At 39.3% G+C, this 14,247-nt stretch overlaps 1 protein-coding gene across 2 annotated transcripts in view; it reads left to right on the top strand.

The window, feature by feature from the left end:
• The window catches only part of CLVS1 (clavesin 1), a 98,802-nt gene that overhangs the window by 22,219 nt on the left and 62,336 nt on the right, over positions 1–14,247 (top strand). For both annotated transcript variants that reach the window (XM_040066436.2, XM_040066440.2), the window contains exon 3: positions 12,703–12,877. In XM_040066436.2, the coding sequence (XP_039922370.1) occupies positions 12,703–12,877 (175 nt within the window). The remainder of the gene's footprint in view (positions 1–12,702; positions 12,878–14,247) is intronic.

Here is a 14,247-nt window from a genome sequence, read left to right as displayed (position 1 = left end):
CCAGAACAGCAGTTTCCAGAAAGAAGAGACTAAATTTCCACACATATAAATACACTCCACTGTTTAGAGGTCAGAGTAATTTAGGAACTTGCTGATAACTTCTTTAATGAGATATTAATGGCACTTAGAATCCCTAACACTGCAATTCATATGAAAATCTCTTTTCAGCTCAACTCCCTTTAATAGTTTACAAACCACTTCAGTTGTTTTTCACTGGAAATTCCTAAGAAAAATTGGTGGTCTCCCCAAAACAATTATATAACATTATTATTCCAAGGCAAATGCTACACCTGCAACACTCATCTGTACCCTACTGGGAATTGCTGACATGTACCATAAAACTGTACTGGCTTCGGAGGAATACGAATATCAGGCTGTATTTCTTTTCTCCATTACCATACATCCAATATGAGGCTTCACAATTCTATTTCTGCTGCCTTTGGGATCTCAAGCAGTTACAACCCACTGTTGCCGTTGGTATGTTACACCAAGGTCTACCCCAGAAAAATCCATGCTGCTAGAATTAGAAATCTTAGTTAAAAGGCAGAGTTTATTTCAGAAATTTAAGGTTTCAAATCCAGATAATGAGCTATAAGTAAAGGACTGATTAATTGCTTCAGGTAGATTGACAGCTCTTTTTTTTTTTTTTTTTTTTTTTTTTTTTTTTTTTTTTTTTTTTAAATAATGGAGAAATAATGTACTAAGCCTCTGCACTCACTTAAATTGAAGTACTCAAAATTATGAATACTGGTCTTAGAGTTTTAAAATAAGTTTAATTTTCCCTTTTGTGTTTATCTAAAATCGTACTTTAAAAATTGATTTTAGCTTATTTTGTCCACTGATCCTGCACAAGAGGCATTTTGAAAACAACGGCAACCCTGGCAGGTTCTAATTTTCAAATTGCAGCCTGCCTGAACTTTAAGATTTTTGTTCCATGATTATGTCATCTACTTTGAGAAGGCCAGCCTCAGTACTTGAGTATTTCTAATTGGGCTGGGCCAGTAACATTAATTTGTTTGTTGACACTTTGGAAAAAATTCAGGGGAATCATGCTAGGCTCACATTTTTTCCTTTTGTCTTTCAATTCTCTCAGGAAAATGTAATTTGCAACTTGAAGGCCAAACACCCCCCCAAACCCATTCCAAAGAATTATTTTTTTTCAAAAGATCCTTGCACCTCCCAGGAGTACTCATGTCCTTGCTTTCACAGCATCAGGTGGTTGTAGCCATCTCAGAATCTCAACATCTTTTATTTTTTAAACCCAACCAGTTCTGCCTAAGTAGTTGTAAAATCCACAGAAAAAGACTTTTGGCTTTTGTTAAGCTTTAGGTTTGCTCAATTGCTGCCACCAAACAAAAAATATCCTTAGTGAAAGGCTTGTAACACCACATGGAACAACACCGGTGATATTTGATTTCTGTATTCAGTAATTCCCCTCCAAAAAGAGCAATTGCTGCACTCACTGGAGATGTTACAGTGGTGATCAATTGTGCTGCCTACAGAATTACGTTCCTAAGGTTTCTACTGCAATGTTATGTGGTTGAGACTGATGCTGTCATTCCATAATTCTCATTTTCTACGAGCTACTTATAAAATTCATTCAGTTATTATATTTGGTGGATTGACATATTGGGGGGGGATCACGTGCCTGTGGAATCCAGACCTCCCAGAGCAATTTCTGTCAGCTGCTGTCCACAAAGGAGGTTGGATACCCAATGAACTCTGGGGCGAACATGGAGAATGTGACTGAAAAGACACACCTTTTTTAAAAATTCACTGGTGGCATGTCAGAGGACTCTTCTTTACTGGTTGGATCACGACCTATTTTTATCTTGCTAAAGTTTCTGTGAAGTCCTGCAGTCTTCTACAGAAGTGTCTTATTTGCACTTTCTGTGGAGAAAAAATAAATCTGCTTTTTAAGGGCGAGTGTTTTTGCTATTCATTCCTTCACTTTGGTCAATGAAGCTGCGTGAAATATGATCCACTCAAAGGTAGCTAAGTTGAAAATGCTCATTTTTCTTGAGCTTCATGGCACTGTATATCCTTTTCAGCATAACTGTGCAAAGTGGTTTCTTTGTGGCTGTCAGCACCATGAATCTATATACTTCTATCAGTCTTTATTACATAAATCTACACAGTTTCATTTTTTTTTTTCCTGGTCCTTCGCTCCTGTTCACTTGAATCATTATAACAAGTTTTCAACATTGTTTCTGCAGAGACATGCAGTTAACTTTTTCTATACTATTGTCTTATGAATCTATATTGCATCTGTTTTGAGTTCCCCAGTGATTATTTCTACATCAATAATATCAAGTTCCTCCATCTTGTCAGGTATATCAAAGTTGTTTATTGTTCCAGAGGGAAACCTCTATGATATATAATACTTGAAACAATTTCTCATTTATTTATATGAAATTATTAGAATATGTTCATGTATGTCTTTTATGTGCCCTGAAGGGCTCCATCTAAAACAAATTATAAACCTTATTGCGACTGACATGAGTTTTGCACATATTTCTAATATCTGCTACTTTCACTGCCTGGATTTAGGTACAGGCATAAGCCAAGTATGTGCTCTTTGCCTGATTTAATAGCCACTTTAGGTGTTTACTAATACATACTTGCATTTCTACTTTCTGCCACTTCTTCTCATGTCGTGTTAACCTTTTACCCAATATCTCTCAAGTGATACATTTCTTGAGTCTTTCTGTACTGAGTAACCAGGTGCTATTTGAATGTCCACAAACAGTAATACAACTTTTGTTATTCTGAACACAACACTCTCAAAATAGGTACATTGATGAGCAGTTATTTGATCTTAACTTTACCATTTGATCTTGTCATCATTGAAGATTGAAGAGCAACTGATTACAAGCAAAGGGACAATTAGATAATTTTCTTGGAATTCTTTAACATAAAATATATAAATATGCCATTAGCTAATAAAAGATCTTCCTGTGAACTTTTTATTAATTTTTTTTTTTTTTAAATACAACTGAACTTTCATTTTGCAAATAAAAGGGGTCCTGATACTTTAGACAGAGAGCAGGATTTGCAAGTGGCAAAAATATGTTATCCTAATGCCCAGCAGTAATACTCTTTTGGCAGACAGGTGAAGTAAATGGTGGTGTGACAGAACACAAATGAAAAGTCATGTAGGTTGGTGAGGATTAGCAAATATTGTGGAAAACTCTAGAATGACCTAGAAAAGCAGCATTATTGTGTAAAGAAGTCCAAGAAAATGTTGGATTTTCAGATTTGGCCACATCTGATATGGAGATACTTCACCCTTTCTTAACTCTGTGCACTTTCATCTGGATTTTTAATCACTTTTAACCTTCTAAGAAAAACATTGTGTCATTATGGACAGCATAATTAAGAAGTGTACTTATTCTGCAGTGGTGGTCAGAAAAGTTAATTAAGTGTTAGGCTGCATTAAGAATGAAATGGAGAACAAGTAGGAAAAGATAACAAATTCTTTTATGCATGCTGATATTCCAAACTCACCGTGAATATGAAATTCTCTTTACACTGTATTATTTCAAAAAGAAAGGGATGTAAAAAAATATAACTATCTGACTAAAGAAAAAAAAAAAAAAAAAAGGCCATGAAAGGAATTCATTAGTGTTATGAACAAATGAGGTGATTGCATCTGGAGGGAACAAAAAGTTCCAGGCTATTTTAGATGGAAAAATGCTGAAGATGCAGAGGAGATATAACTGGAGGGGACACAGTAGAATCACACAGAGGAAACAGCACCAGGGGAACTGAATCAGTGGTACCACTTGTACCTTCCAATAACAAAGCAAAGACGCTGTATAATTGCTTTCAGCCACCAAACAGTAACTTCATAATGTTCAAAAGAAAATCCCTTCCCTTTCTGTAATGAAAATTTAACTCGTGAAATGCAATGGTGCAAGAAATTGAGCAAATAGCTTAGTGTGATGCAAGGATGGATTTCAGTGCCAAGAGGGAATAAGAAAAGGCTATGCAATCACATAGAGTAAAATAAACAACAGAGGTCATCAGTCCTAATGCTTCTATCCATAGCTATTCATGTACCAGCTATTCCTTTTGTTCATTATTACTACAGCTGTGCTTTGAGGAAACCATCACAAAATTGGTGGCATCACAATAACTACCTCCTAAACAGGATCCTGATCTGTGTGTTACCACATGTCATCTCCTAAATTCCTAAGAGTGGAGGCCACTAACCTGAAACCACTGCAGACTCCCTGGCTCTGCTCATGATGGAATGAACTCTTTACCTGTCTTCCCCTTGCTCTTTGCAGGGGACACTGCCTAAGGGAATGATCAGGCAAATGGCCACAGCAGTGGCTCTGTCAAACTGATTTATTTATTGCACTTAGGGGTTGTAGTATTTGTATATTTTAGTTTAATAATTTCCACAACATCATAGCAGACTACCTGTGATTGTCGCTTATTTCTTCTCAACAGAGAAATTTACACAGTGTGCAAGCATGGCATGACCCTGGGTACTAAAAAGGTGGGAAAATCACTAGTGTGTCTCTCAGAAATACTTAATTCCTGAAGGAATAACCCAAACCGACAGCCAGAGGAACAGTCCTATTGCACCTGAGATTGAATTCTGGCCTTTTTGATCAGCAGCAGGCTGCTGAGCAGAGCTGTACACTGCTCGTGGGAGTGCATCCACAGGAACCCCTTAGGAGCAGTCAAAGATCTTGTGCTGTGATAGGTTGCAATCAGTTGCCTGCTCTGTTTGGATCAAGTTTCTGGAGAGCTCCAGGAGGGATATTTTTGAACTCGGTAGTGTAACAATTCTGTGCTTTATCTTGGACTGATCCCCTGCTAAATGGTGTGTCACTTCTGTGGGCTGAGGCAAAGGGAAGAACAGATGCCAGCTTCCCTCAGTTGGAAGCTGGTTCTATCATGTGTCTGAAGAGCTCCGCCACCGGAACTCTCCCTCCCAAAACCCAGGGTCTGTGAAGGTCCCTGTTTGTCAGCCAAATTACATGTAAGAAAGGGTCCTTGCTCAGTCACAGGAACATCAGGGACAAAGCATTCATCTGATAAGGGTGCCTGCAGTATGAATGAGTGCATGTAGGAGGGGGTTCGTAGCACAGACTTGAATGCAGAGTGTGTAATTCATGGGCTGTTGGTTGCTATGGAGTCCAAATGAAGTGGAAAGTGATGGCAAAAATACCTCATAATACTTTTATGTACAAGAACATCTAGCAGAAACATAACAAGGGAAAATTTTTATATCTTCAAGGAAGTCACTGAGAGGCAATTTTTGCATGATTTAAAAAAAAAAAAAAAAAAAAAGCGCTTTTATTTTTTTTTTTTTTCCTTAGGCTTGTACATTTCCTCTTCACTGGCTGTGGCAGAGGCTTCCAGCTCATTCTAAGCAGGAATTTAAAGCCAGCCAGATATCTGTGTGTGAATGGCTTTCATTCAGTTATAAACTAAGCCATGGATTTCTAACATTAGAAATGTGAAATACAGTTCAGGTCTCAGCTTAGTCTATGCTATTCTTTGTTCCAACACATTGCTGGACTAAGGACTTCTGAAGAAAAAGACAGTACACCAACAGTCTGTCATCCTGGATGTAAAGCTACTTGTGAATTTTATTTACGGAATGACACAGGTGCTGTGGGGAAAAACTTACCATCTTTTATCTATTACAAAACAGGGGAGATGCTTGTTTGAAGCTGACATACTGGAACAACCAAAGATAGCTACACTGGATGCGACAGCAGAATTCATTTGGAGCTCTGACATTAACTTAATGCAACCTGTGTTCTACTCAGTGGGAGTTTCCTGTGCATGTATTCTGTTTTGACATAGAAATTAAAAAAAAGTATGTAATTTAGCTTTGGCATGACAAAGAAGGGTTTGGTACCCTACAAAATAAGAAAAATAACCTTATATTGTGGAATAATTTTTCCAGTTGGCATGTCAGTGAATTATATTTCTTGCACCTAACAAGTTTTTATGGTTTTGAATTGTTCTATGAAGAAAGTTACCGACAGCAGGCAAAAATATTCTTTGTGAGCATTTGCTGCTAATGCAACCCATTTCCTCTGTGAATTGCAGGCAAGCTTTGCTAATTTCTGCACAAATAATAGTTTTTCAGACCTCAGACAGAGGAGACAAACCCTCTTCAGTGCATGACTCAGCTGTGAGCTCCTCTGTTTGTCTGTTCACCTTCTCTAGTGCAGGATTAGTCAAGTGAGTCACCATATTCATTTGTGATTCTTCATTTTGAACTTCTCATCCCTGACTATTCTTTAGCCAAGGGCTGCCCTGTGTTGTGCATTTTCATATGAGAGACCTTTCCTCACCAAAAGTGAGGAAGAAGCTCTGAAGATCAGGTCTTGCAACAGCTAGAGTGATTGCCATTTCCTTCTGATGCCAGAGAGGCAGGATAGTTACTCAGGATCATGAGTTTGAATCAAGACACGAATCCTCAAAGACTGTGTATTAATAATTTCCAGTACTGATTTCAGGGTGAGGTTTAATTTTCTAAAATAAATATGCACATTAAAAACCCAGAGATATTTTCCAAGAATACAATCATAGAAGTTGGGAGCTTTCTTGTCAACACTTCATGAGCAGAAAGGAGAATTTAATCTGGCGAAATAAATGACTTTGTATGATTTAGGAACACCTTTTCAAAGCCCACTGTTGACTGGATTCCAGGGGCGTGGGGTTTTTTCATATTTTTTGAATAATACACCTCAGCTGTGTTTGGGAACAATTAAAAATGTGCCTTCCTGGGTTCTCCTTGTCCCCCTGCATGGATCTGCTGTGTTGCTCATGTCTTCCTTTCTAAGCTTTTCATAGACTTGTGGGCTCATTTAGGCTGGAAAAATCCTTTAAGATCATTGAGTGCAGCTGTTAAGCCAGCTCTGCCTAGTCCACAACTAAGCCATGCCCCTTAGTGCCATATCTACGTGGCTTCTCAGGTCCCCAGGGCAACACTTTCTGTGAAAAAGCTTTTCCTAATATCCAATCTAAACCTCTTCCAGAACAAATTAAGGTAGTTTCCTCTTGTCCTATCACTTGTTACCTGAGAGAAGAGACTGACCCTCCCCTTGACAGCTCTTTTCAGATAGTTGTAGAGAGCAGTAAGATCTCCCATGAGCCTTCTTTTCTCCTGGATAAACACCTTCAGCTCCCTCAGCCACTCCTCACAAGACTTGTGGTCCAGACACATCACCAGCTTCAGTACTCTTATATAGACCTGCTCCACACCTCAGTGTCCTTCTGGTAGTGCGGGGCTAAGAACTGAACACAGGATTTGAGATGCAACCAGCTTCTTGAAGCTTGGATTAGCTCAAATAATTAAGGGCAACCTGAAGATGTATTTCTGGTCCTTCTTTCTGCTTCCTCTTCTGAGTTTTACTCCCAGTGGGAATCCTCCTTGAAGGGCGGTGTCAGCTCTCCCCACTTAGAAGCTAAATGTGCATTTTTGCTCTCTTGGTGATTTTTTGTGTATGGAGGGAACAAAGCACGATGTGGTCTCTTACTTGATTTGTATCTATGCCATGTTTGCAGCTTGCCAAATGTTATAGAGCTTTGGCCACCCTTTTAGTATTAGAGGAGACAGGCTCTTACTATGTATTAACTTAGGGATGTTAAGCTGAATTATCTGCAGCTGCCAAGATAGTGGCATTGGTCCAAGCTTTTTTAGTCTGCTGTCTTGTGGGACAGTCAGGATTTGTAGTGACAGTTTGTTTTTGCTTACTACCAGACATTTTTAATGGCTTCAGCTGCCAGTACTCCTGTACATTTGTACTTTTAACTATCTAAATAATCCAACTAATTTCACTAGCGTGCCTAAAACAGAGCCCGTGCTTAGCTATTCGGAAAGAGCAATGTCAAAAGCCTCTACAGATGCTGCCTTCTCCAAAATGTATCACTTTCTTTCAGTATGTTTTAGTTGACCCCTTATTTTCCAACAGTCCCTCAGCTTTGTCATCCACAGATCTCTTCAAAATGTCTGGTGGCAGATACAAGCAAATAGATCATTTAATTTCCTTGCAATGTCTTTATCCCCTTTAATTGTTCCCATTGCACCCTGGTACTCCACTGAGCCTCCTGGATCTCTCACAGCCTGCTTACCCCTCTTATAATTAAGTAATTTCTTATTATTTATTTTCATGTTATGCCTTTGGCTAATCTCCCCTCCAAATCCCTCAGCTAAACCATCTTCATTTTTTGTGTTACATTATTGCTCCTTACCACGAGCTTATGTTGGGCTAACTTCCCATTTTCCAAAGGGTATTTCAAGAGCCCCTTTTGTGGTACCTTTCCATTCAGCCAAGGCAGATAGGCACACTCTCTCCCTCCTTTTTCTCTTTCTGGGGTTTGTGCAAATCTTTCTTAACTCATTAGTGGCTCACTTCAGTAGGCTCCATTCTGAATCCTTACAGGACCTTACACATTTCCCTTCGTGTAATTGTAATTTATTTCCCCTTTTTTTTCAGTGTGTGAGGGTTAATCTGGTAAGGAGGGGGGGGTTGGAGGAGGGAAAGGGAACCTTAAGCAAAGGAACAAAAGATATGGACTAATAAAAAGTGGTTCAGTGTTCATGCATAGAAATTTATTTGGATGCAAATCAGTCACACAGCTGAATGATTTGTCTCAAAGTCCCAATGCTAGAGAGCAGAGGGCTTCAGCCTCAAGTGGCACTCTGTCTGATTTCTATCCAGGCTCTGCATTCATGGAACAGCGTGTCTGCAAACAACCCACCTGGAGGACTTGTGTGCTGCTTTCATGTCTCCCTGTACTCATCAGAAAAACGTCTTTGTGTTCTCTCTGAGTTATCTCCTACACTGTCTTCAAATTGCAGACACATAGAGAGGGGGGAGACGTAGGCAGGGACAGCCAGATGAGTTGCAAACTAAGAAAATTGAGTACTGTACCTCCTAGGTAAATAATTTCTACTGAAAGTACAGGGAAGTACAGGAGATTAATTACTTGATGAATTGGCAATATATGTAGACACTCAAACAAGGACTGGAATTCCTCAGCACAGAGTCCGAGGGGAAAATTTTGCACTGAAATATTTCTATTGCCATTTATGGTTTGAGTGGATTACAGAAGATGTCTTGTATCCACCATTTACAGACAGCCCCACTGGAATCGTTACACAGACTTTAAAATCATCAGAGTTAGCAGGACCATGAATATAAGATTGAACGTACTCTTAAGAAAACTTCTTCCCACAGATGAAGAATGAAACCTTTATTCGTCACAATGTGGCCATGTTTTCACACCTTTGTTGATAAAAACCAGTCAGTTCATTCTAAGTTTTGCAGCTGTGAGACGGAGGTCATGGTTATTCCATCTTCCCCAATGTAGCCAGTCAATGATAAAATTTTGAATTGATGCCAACAAGAGTGCAAAGAAGGCTGGCATGGATGTGAGGACACTTTTGGAGCCTCTGCACTTGTCTAGGAGCTTCCACAGGGAAGTTCTTGTGGAAGGAAGGCTGACCACGCTGAAGGAAGATGCTGGGGTAGTATAGGATATATTAATTAGGTGTGGTCTAGGGGTATGTTCTGGTTTATGGCAAATTTGGAAGGAAACTTCCAAAGAGGTCCCTTTAAAAATCAGATTCACACGATTCCTCTCCCAGCTGGTTCAGTGTCTTAGGGTGACTTTATGATGCTTGTTTCCCCAATTGTCTGTTCTGTTTGTGCTGTATATTGAGTTCTGTGCCTTTAAGACTGGTACCGGGAACAAAGGGGGAGCAAGAAGAAAAGTGGAGTTTGTTTTAAGAAAACTGCCTGACTCCCCCACATTCTTCTTCGGACTGGGTGTTCGGCTGAGGCTTGGAGAGACTGCAGGACAGAGATCTTTTTATCTTTTTGCTTTTAGTTAGTTTTAGCTAGCTAGGGCAGAGAAGTTCCCTGGTCTGTTTTGTTGTTGTTGTTGTTGTTTTTGTTGTTGTTGTTGTTTGGTTGGTTTGGTGGTTTTTTTTTTTTGTTTGTTTTGTTTTGTTTTGTTTTTTGTTTTGTTTTGGTTTGGTTTGGTTTGGTTTTTTTTCTTCTTCTTCTTCTTCGGACTGTTTAAACCTGCTCTGGACAGAAAACCCAGGGGAGCACTGGGGGCTGCACCTGCGGCCCACCGGGGCCTAGACCTCAGCATTTTCCAGCAGCGCCGGAGAGACTGGGACTGAGGAGAGACACTGAGAGAGAGCCAAACTACACCCACGGCAAGGACTTTCTCAATTTGCCATCTCACTTCAGAAGGAGAGGTTTTATTGTTTCACATTATTCATTCTTTGTACTTGTGGACACTTTGTTAAGTAAAATAGTTTTTTTCCACTCTTCTCTGAGGAAGTTCTTTCCTGGACCTGTTTGGGTTTATTCTCCAGAAATTCAGCAGTTTTCTCCCAAATTTGCCCTGAACCAGGACATTCAAGAAAAAAATATCCTTGGAAAAAAAAAATGTTTATTTAACAAGCAAAGTATTCACAAGCATTAAAAAAAAAAAAAAAAAAAAAAAAAAAAAAAAAAAAAGAATAATATTAAACAATAAAACTTCTTGCTGTTCTGAAGAGATGGCAAATTCAGAAAGTCCTTGTTGTTAGGTGTAGCTCAGCTTGCTCAGTCTCTCATCAGTCCCTCCTGTGCTGGAAAATGCCACATCCCAGCCCCAGTGGGCCACAGGTGTGAGCTCACAGTGTTTTGTCTGGGTTTTTAGTCCAGAGCAGGGCTGATCAGTTCCAAGAAAAAGAAAAGCCACAGTCTGGGGAACTTCTCTACCTCAGCTAGTTAAAAACTAACTAAAAGCAAAGGAGAGCTCACTCCCACTATCCCTGCTGCAGACACCACAGTCCAGGAGAGAGAATGTGGGGGAGCAAGTGCAGTTTCTGAAAACAGAGTGCTTCATTTCCCCTGCTTTGCTCTCAGAATCAGTGTTAAAAGTGCAGAACTTAATAACATTAAGAGAACAGCATAAACACAAGGCAACTGGAGATACAAGCATTATAAAGTCACCCTAGGACAGGGTATATTTGGATTTTTTCACCATTGAAAGTGTGGTCATCTGATGCTGGTGCTTGAAAGTCATCACCCATTTCAGCTAAGCAGTAGGTAGTATATCACAGTTTTTCCAAATAAACTTAGACTAAAAGTACATGTCAATTGCCAATCCAATCAGTATGCCTTCACCTGATGTTGCACTCCTTCATTTTAGCAGTTTAGCAGAACTTTCCCGTAGGATTTGAAAAGATCAAGGTTGTTCTTTAACTGTAAATGAAGGAGAGGTGACTAGGTATGAAGCAAGAACAATATTAGGTATCTTTAAGCTCAATTTATTGCCCAAGCAATTATACTTCAGAGAGCTTCTAACTTTCACAGAAAGGCAGAGTGCAGAAGCAGCTTTTTCAAGGGATCAGGTCTTTAGAGAAGGAACGTACATTTCCACTCAAAACCTGCTGAGAGAAAAGAGAAAGAATCAGAGAACAATCCACCCTTTACTTTTAATAGAAATTTACCATGTGTTGATCCATTCAGGGGTAGAGATCGATGGTAGTGAAATTTGTTTTGACTGCACATACGTTTTTTCTCTCAGGCAGAATTTGAAACAATGCTCTTGAAGGTTTTGGAGGATTTGTTTTAAATTAATGAAAACAGCAGAAAAAGGCTAAATTAAAATCTCCATCAGAGAACATAGTATGAACCTGTCCTGTGAAAGACCTCAGGCCTCATGAAAGCTTGAGAATTATGCTGAGGTAAAGCAGATTGCACCAGCAGTATATTACAATTTCATTTTACGCAAGGTTAAGCTGCACTTTGTGAAGCTTTCCTTGCTTGTTGCTCTCTAATAGAATGCATTGTTTGCTAATCATCTTAATGAGAAGGACAGATGAGGAGAGCAATTTATTCAGCTTACTTGGGTAAAAGTATAGACTAGTCATTAAAGTGCCCAAGGCTTGCTTTTGTGAAACGGAATGGCCCGGGCTTCCCAGTGCAGACTTTCACAGTAAAGAAAACATTTAATAGTTTTATTCTCTTTTACTTGTTATATGCTTCAGGCCCTCCAAGGCTTTTAGTTATTCTCCCAGAGCTGAGGGAAGCCTTGTGGCTGGCCTATTGCAGCTGGTAATTAATAAAGAGTTCTCATTTTTAATGGATGCAGCCATTTTTCATGTTGCATTTTGTTTGCAAAAATAAGGCAACTGTCAAACTTTATTGTGTAAAGCCTTGGAACATTCCCTATACTCAAGCAGGAAGGCACAGAACCTAGTTGTAAGGATATCTTTTATATTAATATTGTACTGATTTATTTCTTTTTTGCAAATAAGGGAAACAAAAAATGGGTAAGAAGAAGAGAAACAAACTGATAAAGCATATCCAACCGAGCAAGAATTTATATTGATAACTTGAATTTGTTTTATTTCATCACAGACAAATAGTTTCCCAATGTAGCTTAACTAAAATCTATTGTAAGGACTGCTAGCAAAATTGAGGAGATCTCATTCAGAGTTTCAATCTCATCAGTGAGCAGGATTTATCACACCAAGCAGTTTTGGAGCAGGAGCTCTTTAAAGACATGCCTCAAACAACTGTTTTTCAGGTTAATTCTACCACAATAAATCCATGTCCCTCACTCATGCCTCACCCACAGCAAAACTGAGTATATTGAGGTTGGAAGATAACTGCAACCACTGATTTTTATTTTTTTTCCCCACTTTTGCTTTAGGAACTCCTTCATAGATATCCTTCGGGCTATTCTACTCTCCTTGGAAGTGCTCATTGAAGATCAGGAGCTTCAGATAAATGGCTTCATTCTAATTATAGACTGGAGCAACTTCTCCTTCAAGCAAGCCTCCAAGCTTACGCCATCCATCCTCAAACTGGCCATTGAAGGGTTACAGGTAGGTGGAGGATAACACATGTACCTGGAACTTTTGTTGCTGCAGACAGTGATTTCGGCTTCATTAGGCACTGGGCAAAGTGGAGGGAGGAGAAAATCCAGAATGCTTTAATTTTCAATCCACTTTCATCCTAGATCAGTTTCAGACATCTCATTTTGTCTGTCTTTAACTTTTATTTCAGCTGTAGATCAATGTAACAAGTAAGTGTGTTACTTACCACAGTATTAAGAAGGAGGGTTAGAGATTTGATGTTTAATCCATCAGAGAACTCGGGGGGATTAGAATCCAGCAGTGCCTGCCTTCTGGAGTGTGCAGTCCACATGCAAGCACATGTGTATGCAGAGGGAGAGTAACAGGAGATGAGATCAGATCCCTCAGCAGATGGAAGTGTGCTGTTGTGTTCACAGGGATGCATTTGGGTTGGACGGAAATGAGGAAGAGGGAGGACAGAAGAGGCTCCTGTTGTGCCCTCATTCTGACTGCCTTCATTTGTCACACAGGATCCTGTTACTTTATGCTTCAGACTTTTTAGGGGCTGCACATCCACTTGGTGCTTGCAGATAAATAGGAGCAAGCTAAAACCGCATGGTAGTGGTAGGGGGTAGGCAGAAAATGAGGACAAGGCAGCTGGGGCCCGATGGGCCAACCTGAGGAGGGAGCAACCTGAGGATGAGGATAAACTGTGGTGCTCAGAGAGAACTTCAGCCCCTTCCACTACAGTCTGAGCTCATCTCTGGTGTTAGACCTGAGATGGACTTTAAATCTGAAGTAATTTTACATAACCTTATTATTTGATAGAATCCAAGGATTATTTAGGCTGGAAGGAGATCACTTTCTCTGCCTCCCTGGTCAAAGTAGGGATGACTTTAATTTTCTACCAGCTTGCTTAAGGAGCATATGTTTTCATGCAGCTATGTATTTAAAAGGAGCGATAAGTAATGGGTTTTTTTCTTGCTTTTTACTTACCAGATATCTTGTTGTCATAATCACCTCAAGGAAAATTCTCTCTGGTGTGTACATTTTTTTTTTAATTACATACCAGAAGGAATAATTTGTTCAATTTTTTGACTAGCAAATTATCTACAAGTAGATCATGATTGTGTCTGCTTTGTTTTATTATTCAAAAATTAGCTAGAAAAATCTGCTAGCAGTTTTAAGTCTGTGTACCCCTTTGTGAAGAATTTTAATCTATTCTAACAAGTTAGAAAGTCAAGCTGTGCAATTAGTCCTTAGGACAATACCTTATCTTCTCCTGCAGATACTATCACTTCATAGAGAATAACATTCTGTGGTTCAAAAAACATTCTAGTCAGAAGGAAGACAAATCCAAGTGACATTCACAAGTAAATCAAACTCTAGTGAAGCGTCCT

Source organism: Hirundo rustica, chromosome 1, assembly GCF_015227805.2.
Source record: "Hirundo rustica isolate bHirRus1 chromosome 1, bHirRus1.pri.v3, whole genome shotgun sequence".
Classification (NCBI taxonomy): Eukaryota; Metazoa; Chordata; class Aves; order Passeriformes; family Hirundinidae; genus Hirundo; species Hirundo rustica.
The sequence above is the reverse complement of the archived record's forward strand: the minus strand, read 5'-3'. Positions and strand labels throughout refer to the sequence as shown.